The sequence below is a fragment of the Coloeus monedula genome, assembly GCF_965178545.1.
Source record: "Coloeus monedula genome assembly, chromosome: 2".
Taxonomy (NCBI): Eukaryota; Metazoa; Chordata; class Aves; order Passeriformes; family Corvidae; genus Coloeus; species Coloeus monedula.
In genome coordinates this window covers 43036072-43056331 of record NC_138782.1, presented here as the reverse complement: position 1 = coordinate 43056331, position 20260 = coordinate 43036072, and the positions used below count along the sequence as shown (strand labels likewise).

General features: G+C 41.2%; 1 protein-coding gene across 1 annotated transcript in view; it reads left to right on the top strand.

Moving 5' to 3' along the window:
• Positions 1 to 6319, top strand: part of RPS6KA2 (ribosomal protein S6 kinase A2) — a 156516-nt gene extending 150197 nt beyond the window's left edge. Inside the window, exons 18-21 of the mRNA XM_082302880.1 lie at positions 251 to 327; positions 2801 to 2918; positions 3865 to 4002; positions 4383 to 6319. Of these exons, the coding sequence (XP_082159006.1) occupies positions 251 to 327; positions 2801 to 2918; positions 3865 to 4002; positions 4383 to 4508 (459 nt within the window). The 3' untranslated portion in view covers positions 4509 to 6319. The remainder of the gene's footprint in view (positions 1 to 250; positions 328 to 2800; positions 2919 to 3864; positions 4003 to 4382) is intronic.
• The last annotated feature ends 13941 nt before the right edge of the window (positions 6320 to 20260 follow it).

Below are 20260 nucleotides of genomic sequence, written 5' to 3'. Positions count from 1 at the left end.
CTCACTGAAAAGGGGAAAGATGTGCTGAGTTTGAACACTAACCAGATCCTTCCAGCCTGGGCTTCACCTTGCTCCGTAGCACTACTGGAGTTTTTGATTTCAAGGCAGCCACCTGTTCAAGGCAGATATGCAGCTAAGCCCTGGGAATGTCAGCAGACACAACCACTAATCAGTGCTGTTTGTAGATCAGAAGCTCAAAATTCAGGAATGCAGATTAACTTATTTCCATCTCTCTCGTTCCTTCCCACAGGTCCTTAAACGCCAAGGTTATGATGCAGCCTGTGACATTTGGAGCTTGGGGATCCTGCTGTACACCATGTTGGCAGGGTGAGTGACGAGGTTCTCCTAGAGCAGCAGTCTCCAGTGGGCTCAGCACTGTAGCACTGATGAAGCCTGAAAGGAGTCACAGATAAGGATTCTGGCCTCCTTAAGAAGTGTGTTCAGTTGTTAAAAGCAAGAAAATAGATGTCAAGACCTAGAATTAGAAAACGTTTTTTTTAGAATGCATAAATAGCTTTGACACTTGACAAATTGTTTAGGTTTTTAACAGAAAGTGCGTGTATGCACTGAGACCTAGACTCCTAGAGGGTTCACTCACCACTTAAGCAGTGGGAAAGTTTTCCATTGGGAGAGGTGCATAGGAGTATGAAGAGCCACATCACGTTCACCTTATGTGTGGAAGAATGTTAATTCATTCTATTGATACATGTATTCTCCTCAGCTTCATTATTCTTCATTTGATACTGTTATTGAAGTGTCTGAGCACCTTTGAAAGCTAAAAAAACCCCACCCAGACATAGTTTTCAGATGCTATTTGAAAAACATGATTCAGAAAGTAAACTAAGAGATCAGCAAGAATAGCAACAGGTAGCAGAAACTTTTGAGAGGTACTTGGCAAAAATACCCCTACCAGTGTGTTGGCTAAAGTGAAATACTAACACAGGAAGATGCAGGGAAAGACACAGATTGAAATAAGCAGTGAAGGATAGGAGTAAGACGTGCTGAGATGATTGGGAAACAAAGTGTGCAAACCCAATCTAGAGTTATCAGGCCCCTGCATTTCATTTCTCAGAGTGTAGTATGTGCACATTTATCACACCTAAGCGCAGTTTGCAGCTTTTCAGTGATCTCTCTAAACTGTTTTATCTGCTTCATGATCATTCAGCTGTGACAGGAAGCTTGGATTCATTCCTAGGTTTTATATAGAAAACAAAAAGTTGGACTCTGACTTTCTGTTATTTGCATCTCTTGCCTTGTGGATTATAGAAAAGGTGCCAGGGGTCTCTATCTCATCTGTTTTAATCTTGATTACAAATGTGTTCAAGGTCACCTGAAATATATTGAGACTTTCTGGGGAAGTCTCCCAGTCTGCTAGGATCTCCAAGAACCTTTTCCTATTTGGCTGCTGCCCTAGACTGCTACACAGCTGGAATTAGTAAATTAAAATTAACACATTACCCACAGTTACATTTGTTCAGTTGAAAATGTTTCTTTATTAAATATGAAGAAAAAAGTCCAGATATATTTGAATCAGAAATACAAATAGCACAACTTAGTGGATATTAAATTTACTGACAGGTGCTAGTAACCTGTATTTCACTTTTCCTGAACTTATCAGAGAAAATAATAGTAACAAAATCAGTTGAGGAATGCTTTTTTTGGTGCCAGAACTGCATTTATGAATGGTCTTGTTCTTCCTCATTAGAGGAGATTAGTAGGAACTGACAGGTATTTACATCCAGGAATTTTTTTCTCCTTCTATCATCACTATGAGCAGAGGGGGCTCAGACAGCCAGGACTAGAGCACAGGCCAGGATCCTGTTACTGGAGCTAGTGACAGACCTCAGAGTTTTTGCCAGTCCTTAACTCCTACTGCATCCCTCCTGATGGCTATAGATTGGAATAGCATTACATATCTCTTTGGGCTGAACTGCTATGAAGTCTGAAATGTTATTGAAAATGAGAAAATACAACATGAGGAATTGAATTTTTTACCAGAAATAGGGTGGGATAGGAAGCTGTGGCCAACCCAACTATCTAACAATCTAAAAACCACTCTGGCAAGTTCTCAGAAAAGACAGATTGAAGGAAAAATATAAAAATCCGAAATACCTACTTCTAAATCTACACAGCTGTTCAAGATTGCAGAGTAAAATTTGGCCTGGTAGATTTTAGTCAGCTGCAAAAACCTTTTCTCTTGTTACTTTCTGAAGACAAAAAGTGTACCCTCTGCATGTGACACTGATTTTGTAAAGCTGGGCGCATGTTACTGGTCATTTCTGACTGGCTAGACAAGGAAGTAACCTATTGCAGGTCATTTCTTTTGCCCAACTGACTTGTACATTATGGTTAATGAAGCAATGCAAAATAGATTAGAAAGGGTTCTTCTTTTCTTTTCCTTTTTTTCTCTTTCAGATTGTAATTTTTCTCCTTCATAATTTTTATCCTTTCTTGCCATTACCAAGGTACTGGTATTGCCAATAAAGGTGTTGGCAATAAAGCAGACTTAAGGTAAAAACCTGACTATTTTTACAAAGAATATGTCATTCCTAAAAAATTGTAACAGAACAAAAATTTAAAAAATAATTAAAGAATCAGTCTTTTCCTCTACAGATCAATATGAGGAACCACCAGCCTGTACAGTTTGAGTGAAAATGAAGCATCAGTATCAGTGGTACATTCTGGAACCAAATTCCTGTTGTAATTAGTGGCAGTTAATACTAGAACCTAGAAATCATGTACTTGCAAATTACATAGGTTTTTTTCTCTTTCTCTCGCTTTTTATTTTTTTTTATAATAGATTCACTCCTTTTGCAAATGGACCGGATGACACCCCAGAGGAGATTCTGGCCAGGATTGGCAGTGGCAAATATGCTCTTACAGGAGGAAACTGGGATTCAGTATCTGATACTGCAAAGGTCAGTGAAACCCTTTCTCAGATTTTCTCTTGAGATTTAAATACCATGGAATGGGTTTTTTTGCTGCAACTGCACTTTTAAAAGAAGTGTAGGTTTGTCAATGTCACAGATGTATAGTCAATACATGAATCACCTCTTTGCTTCTCAGTTAGCCAGGAGCAGGCAGTTTTAATTCTGCACAGTTCACAGTTTAGGCTGCCCATCAATCACAAAGCATGGAAACCCCAGCAGAAAAAAATCATCTGGTGCTGAGATCTTTAGGCATGAAGCTGTGCACTAGTCTGTGACCAGGTAAATGGGCAGGAAATTTGCAAGCTTCCAGTTGCCCAGCATTAATCAGAAGCTTTGACAGGATTTAAAGATTCTTGCAAGAGATTTCATTTTTAGCAAATGTTACTAACCAGTGGAGTAACACTGATACATTCCACCACAAAACTGCAAGCAATCCTACTGACATATTAATCTTGCTACCAGAACCTAGGAGCCTCACAGTGGATTTTTTTATCAGCTGTCCAGTTTTGAAATTAAAATGTTTAGATGTTGTAGAACTAACCAAACTGAACTTTAGTTACCTGAGTGTTAGGTTTCTATTCTAAGTTCCTCTTGTAAGCATGCTTCCAGGTCATCGAGGAGATGCCTCCAGATGGCATCCTCTCCCTAGGTATTCATCACTCCTACAAGGTCATCAGTAAATAACACTCATTTGATCAGATGAATACCCTCCGCATTATGTTTTGACTGGATTATGAGCTGAGAGTCGAACATTACACTTAAAAGTTTTGAAGATAAGACCTGACACTTACAGAATATAAAGCCTGTCTCAAGTGTATCACTCTCTCCATTGGACATGCTAACTGTGATACTGCCAACAGGAAGATCTTAGTAAAACCAGCCCTGCTATTAATTACTTTTTCCCCTTGTACTGTTTTCTTCCTTTTCAACCCAGGACATTGTGTCTAAGATGCTTCATGTAGACCCTCATCAGCGCCTCACAGCAGTCCAAGTCCTGAGACATCCATGGATAGTGAACAGGGAGTACCTGTCTCAAAACCAACTTAGCAGACAGGATGTTCACCTGGTGAAGGTACCTCCTACACCCTTCCCTCTTCCTTCCTTGCAGAATGAGCTGTCATTTGTGTAAATAGTCTGGAAAGTGATAGAGGAGTTGGGAAGATTATTTGCCACAACAGCTAAATTTAATATGGCACTGTATTAAGAGCAAAGATTTTTGACTGAAACCTGCTCAGTATTTTTAACTTCAGGCAGCATTGTAATAATCTGGTGGTACATACTGCTCTTCACCACTTTGAATCTGAGACACTCTGGCTGTCTGCCAGCCTAAATGGTATAATTTCATGGAAATTGTGCATGAATGACAGTTTTTGCAGGAGACTGAATAGGGGAAGGGAAAAGCATCAAAGAACTGAATTTCAGCTCAAAGTTTTCTCCTTCTCTATTTTCCAGGGTGCAATGGCAGCCACTTACTTTGCTTTAAACCGAGCACCTCAGGCACCAAGGCTGGAGCCTGTATTGTCCTCCAATCTGGCTCAGCGGCGAGGCATGAAAAGACTTACCTCTACCAGATTGTAGCAGTACCCCCAAAAGGCCTCCTTGAAAACCCACAGCTTATTATTTGAGAAATTCATCTTCACTTGGCTAGCAGAACTTTTTTGAACAACCTGCACATGAAATTGCCAGAACTAGCAGAAGCCCACGTATGGCAAAGTTCTCATTCACCACATCTTTTTTGTTACATTCCAGCCAGGGTCCTGAGTTTAACAACTTCACAAAGATGTGCCAGTTTTGCCGGTAGCTCTGTTTCTTTACTGAGATAAAGCCAAACAAAATAGGTGAGCTCCATCCTTCCCACCCTAGGAAATCTATTTTTGAGTCTGTAAGATGTTCCATGGGAACAGTTTTCATTTTGTTTCTCAAGAAAAGCACTTTTTGCTACAAAGAACGCAGTTGGGTTTGAATGCTGTTCCAGCATGTGTGATGATGAAGTGACTTGGCTGGTCACCAGTAGACATCTACTGATCTCCACTCACCCCAGGAAGAGTGAAGGCTGCAGAGACACATGAATAATACCTTATTTGAAACAAGTGCTATACAGCATGAGGGAGAGAGAGCTGCTGGTGGTGGAAATACCTTCTATTTTTGAGGAATATTTTGCACTTTGCCCCTGCCTTCTCTGGAATGAAGCTAGCATCTCTCGAGGAGAGTGTGCCACCAGCTCTGACTTGCTCAAAAGTCTCAGAGAGCAGAAAACCTCTGAGAACCTGGTCTTCTGAGGAAAAGAATGGGTCTTATGAGACTGTGAGAAGGCATTCATGTAAAGCAGTGTGAGTAGGAGCGTGTGGATCAGGCAAGAGAAATGTGTCTCATCTTGGCCAGCAAGCAGGTCTGGGAGGACTAGGTGAGGGGGCTGGGGAACCAAACGAGGCAGGGAAAGGTATGAGTGGCTTTGAGGACAGCAGGCAAAACTACCCAAAGGCAACTAGTGTAAAAGTTGCTGGGGGGCAAACTGGGACTCTCTCAAAACAGGGGACAGTACCTCTTCAGTGACTGGTGCAGAAGACAGTGGGTGGCTGGGCTGCCCAGGAGCCTAGTGGGTTGATGCAGCCATCCTCCCACACCATCACCCAGTCTGCTCACTGAGAGCAGTTCTGGCAGGCCAGAGTGCCATCTCGGAGCAAGAGAGGCCATTTCCAGTCACTGCTCCCTGCCCTCCCCTGGCTGTTCACCCAAATCTGCCTCCGTCACCCAACATTTCATGTCCCTGCCTGGGTGTTCTGCTCTAGCAGAGCTAAATTCCCCATGCCATGTGTGTGCAGAGAGTACCCACTTCTGAAGAGTTCAGCCAACTCTGTTACAAGCTTTAATAATAATAAATTATGAGGAGAAATGGGAGGATGCTCTGCTTTTATATTTATATGAATATGTACATGTGTATTTATATACATATAAAACAAAAATTCTGTGCCCTAATACCTGGATTTTCCAGGTCCAGGGAAAGAAAACTTTTGTTGAAATGGTCTCTGCAAAATGGACTTTTTTCTCATTCCCTGGTTTCAAAGAAAGAAAGCAAGGTTTGTGGTGCTGGATGTGAACTATTTTTTTATTCTTTTTCTTACCCATCTTGGCTTATGGTGGTCACAAGCTGACCGGGATTCTTCTTTGTACTGCTTTTGTTAATTTTTATTTTCTGAGTGAATTTTGTCACCTCAGATGCTTCGTGGGAAAATCTACTGTGCTGTGTTGGCTTTTTTCTGTTGTGACAGGGGAAAAAAAAAAGAAAAATGTGAACATGGAGCTTCCTATGCTAGACATGGTAATTTTTGCTTGCTGGGTAGTTTGTGCATCTTGGTGCTGAACTGGAATTACCAGGTCACTGCCTCAGAGTGTCCAAGGGGTTTCATTTGCTATAGTAATATTCTTCCTAAAAGTAGCTCTGCTTCAATGTTGACTGAAGTTTGTTTGTTTGCATTAGTCTATTTTTAAATTTAAATTTATTCTTAATAATTTAAACTTATATTTAATGTTCAAGTTTATGTGCTGTGCACAGAGAATCACTGCAAAGCAGCTCTCCTTGAAGCCCTTCTCTTTTCTAAAATGAACAATGCTGTGAAACTTCACACAGAGGCTGAATCAGCTGGGACTGATGAGTGCAAACGTGCAGGTGGGTGTTCATGGTTGTGCACACAGCAGCCCATATTCTCTCCTCTGGCTAAGCTTTGCTGCCTTTAGAATTTTCTGCTTGTTAGAAGTTAAGTCTCGCGTGTTTCTGCTTACATCACGCTGCAAGGATATCCACTGACAGGGATATCCTGGCTGGTGCAGAATAGCTCTGGCCAGGCCTTGGTTCTCTTGAAGTCACTTCTGTCCTGGAAGAAGGCAAGGTGGCCATAAGGATGCAAAGGGCAACCTGGAAGGAAGGCTGGATTTTGTGGGGTCCCAGCTGCTATGTGCTGTTTTAACAAAATGTATTTTTAGTGGTCAGAGTAATTGTATTGTATTGTATATGGGCAGAAAAAGTGTTGCAAATATTATGTACAGTTTTTGTCTCCCTCTGAGATTTCCTGGTCATCTTGCATTGGTACAGTTTGCTTTCTCTCACAACCACTGGAAAAAGTCTAATTCCCTCTAGATATAGTCAGTCTTAATTCTTTGAGCATTTTTCCCCAACTGAATATTATTTTAGGCCAAGCTTACAGGATGTTGCTCTTCCCAAAGTTTAATGGTTTTAATCTCTTCCTGACTTACCTTTTTCTGATCCACCAGCTATTATCATAGAGACACATACAGACTCATACATCTTAATGCTATTAATTACTGTATAAGCCTATAAATAACTATAAGCCCATACATATAGTGGGCTTTGTTTATTAAGGTTTTGTTGCCAGTGCATCCAGATGTGTGCACATATGTGTCTATATGTAAATACATGCACAAAAATAGGGACAGAATTGTAGTCAGCGGCTGAGGTGATAGCCTTGAAAGTTTTGTCTGCAGTGTTCTTTGAAATCTGTCATTGATATTGGTAGTGATTACTCTGGGTGTAGAAAAAAAGGCTGTGCCCATCCATGGAGGAAATTGTCCCATTCAGCCTCCCCTCTGTCTCTGATGTGCATCCTGTGCACTTCCAAAGGCAGATCAGTCTCTCTTCTGCAGTCTTGCCATGGGAAGTGCCCTTCTGAGGGTTTTCTGATCTGTTCCAGTCAAGTGAACCAAATTAAACCATTTCCACTGTCCCAGCTCACTTGGACTGAAATACAAGAGCCTCCATCAGCAAATCCAAGGGAGGCAGAAAGGGAGGAATATGCCACTGGCAGTCATTATTTCAGACTCATAGCACCCACCACTTCCCCTGGCCCAGCTGGATCCAGGAGAGGATGCTAGGCTGTGGCCTAATTACTGCAATGGCTGCTTTTATACCAGCATCTCCTTTCTAGACTCCTGGCCATGGTATAGCTCAGCAATAGCACTTTTTTTTCTAGGAGAAAATAGAAAAAGGCTTAGCCTCTCTCTTTATATAACCTTAAGAGACTTTTATTAAATGTTATGTTTAACTCCTGAATGTCTAAAAATCTCTTTGAATTAGAACATACCATCTTGCAAGTTTTTGATCCATAAAGTGACCTAGTGCCTTAGGCTATTACAAATATTATAGTTACATTCTTAACCATCAGGCTGCACAATGCAATGATTGTCCAAGGCATACCACAGTGTACCTGTCACAGACATAGTCAGCTCATCCAGAGACCCACTTCAAAATCAGTCACAGAATGGTTAGGGTTGGAAGGGACCTCTGGAGCCCATCTAGTCCAGCCCCCCTGCTAAAGAAGGTTCACTTAGAGCAGGTAGCACAGGACCATATCTGTGCAGGTTTTGTTGTTCAGCTCAGTAGAGAAGTGTCTGCCCAGCAGGGGGGAGGCATTTCCCCACATGTTGCAGAGCTGGACCCCGCCTCTGCAGCTCCAGAACTCTGAAGAAGTCAAAGGGCTCTGAAGAAGAATATCATGGGAAGTGTTACCCCAGTTCCTACACAGCACCACAGCTTGTGTACATTGCAGAGGTGTGGGAGATGCTGCTCAAAGGGAGGGCTGACCACTGCCACAGCCCCTCATGAATTTTCCCTTGTTTAAAATCTGTTTAATTTTTTCTAAGCAAGTTTTAACAGCAGATAGCATTTATAAAGCCTAACTATTTCAGCAAATGACAAGTGACACAGACACACTGTAATTAATCTTTACATTTGAAAAAGAAGTCTATATGAGAATAGGTTCTGGTTTGTTTCTCCACAAAATAATCTTCTTCAGCTCCCTGAGAGCTCAGGATGCTGGGGATAGTCCAAGCACAGAGAGCTGAGTGAAGCACATCTTGTGTGACATGATGTCATGACATCACATGTCACACTCTTACAAAATACAGATTGTGTGTCCCTGTGCTTCATCTAACCCTGGATATAATACTGGGCTCTCTTTTCAGCCAGACCCTTTCAGCTCTCCCTAGCAACTTGTACCCAGCTTTGGTACCTCCAGATGCATCCAAACCTTGGTCAAGTATGCAATTGCTGTGTGTCTGTGATAGGAATTATGACAGGGTTTGGAACATCCACTAGGCCATAGATGGCACAAAGGTTTCTCATGCTGTTGGTCTGCTGAACTTACCCCAGCATATGCAAGTGCTGACACTAAAAACGGCAGGCAGTCACTTTCTCTTGATTTCAGCTGCTCATCTGTCCTTTCCCACCTCCCTTAGCCAGGTCACCATGGGGCAAAGTAAATGTTTGTGCGTCAGAACAAATGGCTGGAGACAGCTGGAGGGCAACAGAATCAGTTTAGCCAACAGTGTTGTCAACACACTGGAGTGGCTACAAGTTCAGTGTCCCCTCTGTCCCTCTGTCTCTGAGTTATGCTGAGCAGAGCCCAGCTGTGGCTCAGAGTCAGGGCTGTAAATGATGTGATGTTTGTCCAGCAGCAGGTTCCCAGTGCCAAGCCCTGTGCATGGAGAGTGGGACAAGTCCAGGTTACTGAAAATCGGCCAAAAGTTCATATAAACTCCCTGTAACCAGAAGGGCCACAGATGGCATGTCAGGGGGAAATAATGTTAACTGCATGTATTTTTGCCACTGATAACTTAATAAGAATGGTAGAAAACCCCCAGGGTTTGTTTTTAAATCATCCATTTTTACAGAGGAAATTCTTGATTTTGAGGCATGCTACAGCTTTCTCGATCACTAGGAATAAGGCAGTCAAACACAGAAAATACAGCAGATTCCTATAGCAGAAAATATATCGTAGCTTTCACTGGAAAATTATTTTCAGTCAGGTGTTTTGAAGCCTTCTCTTAGGATGTGTGTATCAGAAATGCCAAAGCAAATATTTATAAGCAAAGTTCTCTTGTTGAACATTCAGAGATGACACTTTTAAGCAAGAGTCACATAAGCTCCAGGTTTCCATGTCTGAATCCTAAAAGACAGGCAACAGACACAACCCTTCAGATATTCCTTACATTAAAATAAAAGGCCTAAAATAATGTTAATAAGATGCTTTAGTATAGTTTATTTAAAAAAAATAAAGTGTACAAGCCCATTTTTCTTTTCTCTTTTGAGGTATGCATCATTTTCCTTTAGAAGTGTATATTCTTACCTCCTAGCTGACCCTGATCCTGAAATCTTGTGTTGCCTGAAAATACTGCAGCTAACCTGCTTCTGGTACCTCAATTCCTGTCTGAACACAGTCCCACACTCCTCCTTCCATGTCTGTCCACAGCAGACACATCCAACAATTGCGCACCCTCTCCTATTCTGAAAGTCAGCAAAAACATGAGAATTTAAACTCAGAAGATGAAGTGAAGTTAAAAGTACGTTCTCAGTGTGTACAGAATTAAAACTCATAGTATTCAGGTGAAGGGTGGATTGAAGCCTATGCAGAACAAAAATGTTACAGAGTAAATAAAGTTACAGTAAGTCTTAGAGCCAAATTTTAGCTAAATCTCGTTTAGCTAGATTTTTGTGAACCTAGATCTTGCATTTCCAGATGCAGCTAGGTGACAACACATGTATGTCAGCCAGCATCTGATCATTCATGTCATCACAAGGCTTGTACATGAAAATATTTTGCAGCTGGAAGTTTAGAGTCTAAAAATAAGAATTTGGCCCTTTTTGTCATCCTCTGTTCTGAAAACCACGATGTTCAGTGTTGAACTGTTCAACCACTGCTTCTTGCTTTGGTATACATAGTTACAGAGTCAACTTGTACTCCATTATGTCTCCTAAATGGATGTTATGGACATACTTTTCAGAGATGCTGTAGCCTGAAAGGAAAATGAGGAAAATGCACACCCTCTGATAAAGGCAAATTTTGAAAGGAAAGACTGGAAATACGCATTTGAAGTGCAGAAAATGAAAACCAGTTGCTAAAAGATTGTTTCTGATTTGCTATTCAGAGCCAAATCTTGCTGCCTTCGCTCCTGTGTTAATTCCTGAATCCATATGCACCTTCAATGACTCTAGTGGGAGAGCTTGGAGTCGAGTCCTCTTTCCTGTCACAGTAGTGGAGTCTGGCCATTAGGTGATGATGTGTGTAAGGGATTTACTTGGTAGTATTAAGTGAATTTGACAAAATATGAACCATGATCTAGCACTTTGTTTACAGGCTCCATATTCATGTTTACAAAATGATGATTTCTGAGGCTCACGCTTTTTATGTTTCCTGTATGAAAAGGGCAGCCAGTGTACAGATACTTGTTATGTTTACCAGCGTTTCTGAATAGATTTTTTTTATAGTACATGGTTTTATGAAGTGTAATATTTTTATAGCAGAATGATGATCTGACTTTCTATATTGTTACCTACAATCGTTTGCAAACAAGCTCTTTGCTCCCTTTTTTCTGTGCACTGTATCCCATGTTGCTGCTGCTAATGTTGCTGGCCTCAGCTGCTGCTGTCCCACCATGATGTGGGCTGACGGTATTGTGAAACTGTGCAAACTAACTTCAAAGAGCTGTGATTGTGCTGAAGGGCTGGCTGCATGCTGGATTCCTCCTGGCAGGAGGGATGGGGAGCTGTACCCTACCAAGGCAAGAGTTTATTGTGGATGGCCCCCAAGGAGAGGCCTCAGTGCTCACCTTTGTCTGTGTTCTGCCATTTTGGTTTGGCATGCCCATCCTTTCCTTTCTTTATAAAGAAATAAAAAGAAAAGAAAAACAAAAAGGATCCTGCTTGTTTTTGCGTAATTCATTTCCAGTCCCCAAGTACTGGTCATGTTTGAATGCCATGTGTTGGTCACATTAAAAGCACACAGTTACTATTCAAATTATACCTGGAACTGTTATCTTTGTGCAGCCTCAATACTCAAACCTCTGCTTTGGGAAGCAACAAGTAAGTCTTAAACGCCCATCAGTCAGACAGTTCACCCACTAGACAAATTTAGGATTTCAGTGCCAGACAAATGAGTGCTTTCACACAAGCTGCCTTAGCATGAATTTTCCTTGCCCCCTTGAGATCTTCCAAGGTACCATTCCTCTGGAAACTGCTAGTTGCTGGCAAGCAGCCTGCATAGCCTTTTCTGCTTGCTGGACTTACTAGTGACCACAAAAGCAAAATCAACCCCTCCTACTTTGAGGGATTGGTTCTGCTTTCCTTGCATTACCACATCTGAGCCTGCACACAGTTACACCAGTGTTCATGTCTGGATTGTCATCAGACCTGGCAGTATCACAAAGGTGGTGAGTCTGGCTCAGGTTCCCTGCAGGAGCAGCATGTGATTTAGGTCCAAGCAAGCATAACCAAGCAAACTTGGACTTCAGGAATGTTATTAGTAGGATTTCTGCTCTGACTGTAGGCAGTCTCTCTTTTCTCCTACCAGCTGCTCCTGTCCTACTCCCACTTCTGTCCTTCCTTTCTTTTCTCTGTTCATGAAAGAAAATTTCTGCTCCTTTAGTCCTCATAATCCTCAATCATTGGGACATGCATGTCCCTCCCCATCCTCTTCCTCTGCCCCCCAGCACCTACCATGAGCTATTCCACCTTTCTCTTACCAATTTTCTGCCCCACAGGTCCGTCATGTGGTTTTTATAGCCTCTTCTGGTGGGCAGGCCAGTGAGTCCAGTACACCTGTCTTTATAGGCCCAGTGGTTGAAAAAGGAGACTTCTCTCGAGGACCATAATCATAACCAAGAACATCCAAACAGGAAAACTGAAGAGAAAAAAACCCAAAAAACAACAAATCCAGGCTTTCTCTTCCATTCCCTCTTCTAATTCCTCTTGTAATATGACCATGATCAGGAATGAGCCAAGTTCAGCCACTGTTGAACATATATTAACTTTTCAGAGGACCTGGTTAGGAAGCCATGGGTCACACCAGGCCCTGGGCAGGCAGATGAAGTCTTTGCCTCCAGTGCTAGAAAATTAATAAATGAGATGTCTGAGAGAAAGGCTTTCCCACAATATACTCAAGTGCCTGGTCAAGACAGTCCTTTTAGGAAATCTGCATTGACAACCATGTTAAACCTCTGCACTTAATGAGAAAGTAAGCATGCTTTTTTTCCCCCTGTATGGAGAGGTACGCATTTGTTTAAAATTTTAAAAAACTCAAAACAGTAGCCCACAACTCCACTCTGACTTGTAATTTTGCTCTTTAGTCAACATTCATTTCTTTCTTGTATCTTTCCCCTCCTTTATCTCATCCCAGTTTGCTTCACTCCCTTTCCTTATCCCACAAGGAGATACCATGAGAATTGTCCTGGGGCTCAGATAGTCCTGTTATATGCCTGAATAACATCATGTTCAAGGGCAGCACAGCTGCTGGCTTGAGCATCTCGGACACTACAGCAAGGCAAACAAGAGGCAGTAACAATAACAGCTAATGTCTGAAGATCACAAGAAGCAAAGATTTTGCATTAAAAGCTGCGAAGAAGAGCTGAAGACAAGGATTTTAGGCTATGTCCAGCTTTTCAGGTTACTCACAGATAACTTTAGTGAATTGACTGTTAAAGATGCCATACTCCGACTCTCTGGAGACAAGAAGGAAGAAAGGATTATCTGTCCATTCATCTAGATGGACAGGAGCTCTTTGGTTGTTTTCTAAACAACCAAAGCTGGCCTGAGATCAATTCCATTTTTTCTCAAGGATATTAGTTTATTAAGAGGCTGGTGACTCACCATCTGTGGTAAGCCTGTGCATTGTTTTGGCTTGGCACGCTCCTGCCTAATTGATTCTTCCTGTCCTTCAGGGTCTGTGGTCACCAGTAAAAACATCTGCAGCTGTAAAGTGTAACACTTTCCCTACTGTAGAATTTTGCAACTTCGATTTTAATGATAATCTCCTTGCTAAGGCATGCAAAGGAAGATTCAGTGATTTGTAGTGCATTTACCCAGACTTTCTAATTGTCACATTACTGTCTGGGCTCTTGTCTCTATTGTAAATTCTGTTATAATCAGTTATTTGCTTTACTCATCCATTTTTTTATTTCACCTGTCGGTACTAAAACAACTTACCCTTTAGGAACATCTGCTGTTACAATGGGGCTTAAACACAGAGAACAGAAACAACCTGCCCTTCACTTCAGAGCAGTGACAAGAGTGACCCATCAGCTTTTAGAAACTCTTGGCAGTGCTGACTTTTTCCTATCTGGTCTCACTTCAACCCCCAGCCTGCTGCCATCAGTTACACTCTTGAGTAGCGCTGCACATCAGTTACAGGGCTGCAGTCTTGGGATCTGTGGACTAATACATGCAGGTACAGATTTTGTCCAGGAATGAGAAACATGCTCCTTGATGTGTTGATGGGTGGGAATAAAGTGGAATACACAGCTGAGATGTAGGCATGCCTTTGGCCCAGCCAAAAGAAATGCTTATTCAGTTAAGCAAAAGTGAGGATTATTTATTCTAGAATTCAGATGCAAATTGTTATTACTCTCCCAAGCCCAGGAATGACAGCAGCTTTATGAGAAGCTCATGTCACATATCCAACATGCACACAACTTGCACAATTTCCAGTTCCAAGAAGTCTCCCAAGTGACTTCATGTTCTTGTACCATCATATGGTCTATTAGGAAAAGTACAGTGTTTGTCTTTGAACCAGGGTGTGTTGTATATTATTATGTCCACCAACACATTCAAAAATCATTGTTCAATGACCTTTAAACTCGGTGTATTTTTCTACTGTTTAATAACCATTCAAGTCAAGAATACCCTCATTGTGATGCAATCAACACCTAGAACCTCAGCCTAAGACAGGCTGAGTGACTCCCTTAGTCACAGAATCTTTCTTCCAGGTTATGTTTCATTAAATATAATGCCTAACTGGGGAAGATCCATTGCAATTTGCCCTATCTTATGCTTAAATGCCAGTCTTCTCAGTCATATCATCAACAAGCACTTGATTCTCTTAAAAATCAATCTGTAAGAATTAAAAAAAATACCTCACCATTGTAACTGGAAGCTTCATCCCTGGCTTCTAAAGGAAAGTGGAAGAAGAGATTAGGCAGTATATGTTAACGGTAAGAAAATATCATGCAAACCCCACCATTCAGGCCACAAGTGTCATTTTTAAAATGGCACCAACTAATATAACTTTAATATATTTAAATGATCCAGAGTTCAGATGCAGGGACAAAAAAAACTCAAAATGCCTGCCATGGAGATTATTAAAGACCCTGATCTGTTCCGCTTAGCTTGCAGATGGCTGAGAGGTGACTTGATTAATGTCTACAAGAATCTTCACAGGCAGAAAAATCACATGTTCTAGAAGCACAGAGAGACAGACTGGAGCACAAAACCAGGCAAATTTCTGGGTGCAAAATTCATGCAGCCGCAGAATGGAAATAAGGTAACTGTAGTTTCAAAAGTGAGGCTGTTATTCATTGGAATAAAACATCAAAAGAGAAAAGGATTTTGTGATTCCCTTTGTGTCACTTTTAGTAGTATCCCTTAGCAGACAAAAGGTTAGTGCAGAAGCAAGTGGATGACTTCAAAGGCCTGCAGTAATCTGGAAATCTATTTTAAATGCTGTGATGGTCTCTCTGGGCCTCAAATATGACATGCATTCATATCACCCTAGCACGAGCAGTTGGCAGTGAATGAGCAGATCAGGACTGATGGATGAACTCCAAAGATTAATTCAAAGATTTTTAAGCCACAAACAACTGGAACAATCAACTTTCTCTGTTTAAATCTGTATCTTTACTATGGTACACATGGAGAATATTTGCTGTCTTTTGACAATATAGAACATCACTCTGAAATTTTGTGCTGTTTATGACTACCTAAAAATGTTGTTTTAGGACAACCTCTTCCACACAGTTGGTGCAGTATCGGTAAAACCTGTAACAAGACCAGGCAAATGGTGTTCCCCAAACATAGTAAAAAACTCACTGCCTTAAAATCCAAATAAATTACTATAGCATTAATAGCACGCTAATCCTGTGAACCACAGGAGGGCCTTAAAGAAATAGACGTCAAACATGAGTGAAACTTTTGCGAACAAAGAGATAAATAAGGCTTTAATCTCAAATAAGATCTCCAATTATAACTAAGCTTTTAAAAGAAAGTGAAAATTAGACCACAAAATCTTGAATTTTTACATTACCAAGGCCTAGAGCTGAGTGGCGACTAATGAACTGACTGGCTCTATGCAGCTTCTGACATCTATGAGATGTACACTGAGAGAGAGAGGCTGCAAAATTCTAATCACAGAAACCTGGAGGTTAAGGAAAAAAAAAAGGTTAAAAAAATGAAGGAAGGAAGAAGGGAAATAAGTTATCAAATAACAAGTGTAAATGCTGTTCCTAATAATGTGTAGCAACTGTTGAAGAAGTTGGTTCTCAAGGGAAAACACTACCCCACTCCTCAGCTTCAAGATGGTGAATAAATATTAGCAATTCCCAGAAGAACTATTTTAGGTAAACCTAAACATTAAGGATTACATCTAGTGAGGCTTTTTCCATCTCTGACAAACACCGCTGTAGCAGCCTTCTTGAGGAATGATGTGGCAGAAATTTGTGCAGAGCAGCCACTCAGTATGGAAGTGCTGCATAGCAACCCCTGTCAGGGCACCCTCCTGCAAAGTGACAGTCCCTCTTTTAGTCCAAAGAACATTAAATAAGCCTACACTGCTGGAAGCTTGCATCATGCTCCCAGGAGGTGGTTGTGTGGGTTTGACCAACACCAGCCTAAGGAAGGAGCTGATGGGGTTCCCTGCTCTGATCTGCAGCATCCTTAGCAAGCACTGGGATCACAGCGTTTCCTTCCACTTGATGTCTGCTCCCACTGCCTCCTCCTGAGCTTTCAGAGAAGAGAAGGAACTGGTTTCAGCAGGTTATAAAAATGTACTTCTGCACAGACTTCAAGAGGGACTTTCTGAGCAAGAAAGCAACCCCAAAGTCACAGAGGGGGGTCACAGTAAGGGCATTGATCGACTCCACGTATCTTTTTGGTTTGGTTTTGTTGAGCTTCCTGCCACTTGTGAAAGGTTTGGCTTCCACTCTGTAAGGGCTAACACTCCCCCTGTGTGCAGGGCAGACACTACTGTCCAGCCCAGGTGCCCAGGATCAGTAGCTTTTGGATATAATATTTAATTTATAAGGCCTTAGGTGTGAAAAACAAGATATCTCTTGTAAAAAACAAGATAGTCCTTGTGAACTGAAGCTGTAGCATCACCAGCTAATATTAATGTTTATTGGAAAGATCAATACCCATATAAAGATTAACTCAGATGTCTGTGGGACAAAACATTTCAAATCTTTCTAATAAGAAAAGATCCAGTGTACATAGTTTGGAGGTTGTCTGTAACCACCCAACTCAATTTGGCACATGCACATTTGGGTACATGAGTAAAATGCATCCATTCTTCAACTGAATATTTAATCTTTTTTTTTTTGCCTGTTAGGCCTTCTGCAAACCTAAATGTCTCTGTGTCAAGTCCTGAATGACTGTAGAAATCCACTATGACCTATTGTATATTTCACTTTGATCCCAGTAGCTTTGGAAAGGACTTTGGCATGTTTACCTTCAAGTTACTCATCGTGTATGCTTGTGGTTTGTTTATACACTGTAGCCTACTGAAATTTCCCCCTTTTCTTTTAGTTAAAGAAATAGGCCAAAGGTGATTTCAGGGTCCCTATCTGGATACACATCACCAATTCAAAGACCTTTGGCTTCCTCTAGTAAGTCAGGGACATCTTAGATACCATCTTGCTCTTGCATTTCTCCAGTGAGCGAGAGAAATCTCAGTCCATCGAGACAAAAACTGACCCTAAGTTTAACACTAACTAGGATACTGTAATTAGACTGAAGTGAGCCCTGGTGTAATCATGCATTTCTGTCTCAAATGTGATAATCTACTTTTTTTTTTTCCCCCTAGAATAAGTCTACCAATATTTATGTTCAAAGTTTTCCAGTGGCAGTAGTTTACGTGGTTGTTCTTTAACTGGGGAAGGGCTGAAAGAGGAGAAAAGCACAGAACTGTACTTTTCTATCAGGAATTATCCCCTGCTCCTGGCCATCCTCCAGCCTCCCTTAGGTTTTTTAGGCTGAGGAGAACGAAGGTACCAGGAAAGAGCATAAGGTCAGTGAATTTATTAGTGGCGAACCATGCCAGAAACCTGTATTTTTTATCATGTTCTACTGCATTTATACTAGATACAGCTCAATAAAGACCCATGAGTCCTGAGGAAAAGATTACATAACTAAAATGACTGTCATTACTTACCAGTGTCTATCAACTTTGACACCTCGCTTTCTGCCATCAGTCAGAACTCTGACTTTACCCTTTTCCTTATAATCAGTGGGACGTTTGTATTGGTTAAAGCACTTTAAAAAGGACATACAAAGCTTGGGAGAAAATCAGTGTCTAACGCTCTTCACGAAGCGCAAGTGTTCCAGAACACACTTTGCTAGGCAGTACTGGAGAAAGCAAATCTCCTCACAACTTACTTGAGAAGCTCATGTCACATCATTGATAGTCCTTCCTCAGAAACTGGAAGTAGTTTTTAAAAATAGAACAGAAGAGTATTTCTACATTGGGTTTTTGGGGTTTTTTTTTGTTTTGGTTTGGTTTGGTTTTTTGTTTTTGTTTTTGGTTTTTTTTTTTTGAATGCTGTTGGATTTATTCCCAAGGCATGTTTTCCAGGATGAGGAAACCAACTCTGCTTTGCAGCGTGGTTTGACAACTGCTAGGAGGTACAGCCTGCAGAGCAAGCATCACCAGCCCTCCCATTCTGCTCCTCTGGACACGATAATTACAGAAATGAAGTGATTATGTCATTTAACTCTTAACAGAAGTTTCCCCAGCTGAGTAAAGGATGTGAATTTTCAAGGCAGTTTTACACAAAAAGGCTCTCTTACCCCAGCTGACCTGATTTGGCAGTATAAAGTACAGAGTGCACCTGACTGAATAAGCAAGCCTCATCCCTTCCTTCCCAAACACAAGATAATCTTCCACAATTGCTTCAGGGATACCAGTAATGCAGTGGTGTGGTACTGAAAAACAACAGTTTGGTGCTTCTTCTCACAGGGAAGTATACACATGACTATTAGAAATGGCCATTTATTGTAACAACTTCTTTACTTAGGAAAAGCGAATTTTATAAGTTAAAAAACAAATACAGTTTTAAAGGTCCATTTATTGAATGTGTAGCCCAGTACCTGTATCCACATTGCCAATTGCAAGTATAAATAACTTGTGAATAAACCCATTAATTAGTTTTTCCCCCCATGTTTAAAACCTAATTTCTTCTAAATAACCCTAGAAATATAGCTTTATGTTTAAAAATATAATCTATCTATATTTAATTTGAAGCAATATTATATATGAGTAAATTGCAAGATGAACTTCAGCCCAGAAAATTACTTTAAAACACTTAGTATCAGCCTTCTTGACAGTAAAACACACATCAATATAGCCATCACTATTACACATATTTCAGCAGGAAGCTGGCATAAGAAATTTCAGCTTCAATTTTATCTGTCTCTTTTACCATGTGTGACTAATTGAGGACTCAAAGCAGTCTCATCATATAAAGGCCCCATCCTCCAGCTGCCTGAAAGCTCTGCTGTACTCATGAAGGGTGCCTCCTTTATCTACAGCTGGTTGACTTCTAGGAAAAAAATTCTCTGCCCTTAAGAACAGTTGTGCTGTAAGTTTAAACAGGGGAAGATACTGTTTGGAGGATTTGTTTGTTTGGGGTTGGTTTGGGGTTTTTCCCACCCCTCACACAAGGTTTAATGCTGGCAGTCAGCTCAGCAGTGAGGAGCTGCCCCACCCTTGAGCAGCGGCCCCCAGGCTGCTTCTCAGGCACCAAGAAAAGGAACAGCTTCACTACAAACCCAGCTGCTTCTCTGCCAGACTGCTGTACTTTGCTTCCCCTTGTCTGTTCAGCTTTTCACAGCACAGGACTAGCTGTTTTCTGTGCACACGTGATACAGACCAGAGCCTAGAGTTTGTGTGGTCTCTACCTACAGTTTATAATAACAGGAATAACTATGCTAATAAAAGCTTCAAGTGTTCAGCCCCACCCAACTGAAATCTAATGATGACAGACAGGCCCTTTTGCATGTAAGGCAGGGGAAAGCAGTGATAATTGCAACAACTGCCTGAAATGCTTGTCTTCTATGCTGACTTTATACTTTCATTTTACACTGTTATAGGTAGCACCCTTGCTTTAGTTCCGGCTGCCCAGCTGTTGCTTGGCTTGCCTACAATCATTGTTAATCACAATAGCAGCTAATTTGCCAATATTTATGTCTTGGTGATCGAATTTTTTTTCCAGATCTGTCCTGCATCTTTTCTACTTTTCACTTCTTGACTTGGTCCATTGCAATGCCTACATCATAGTGT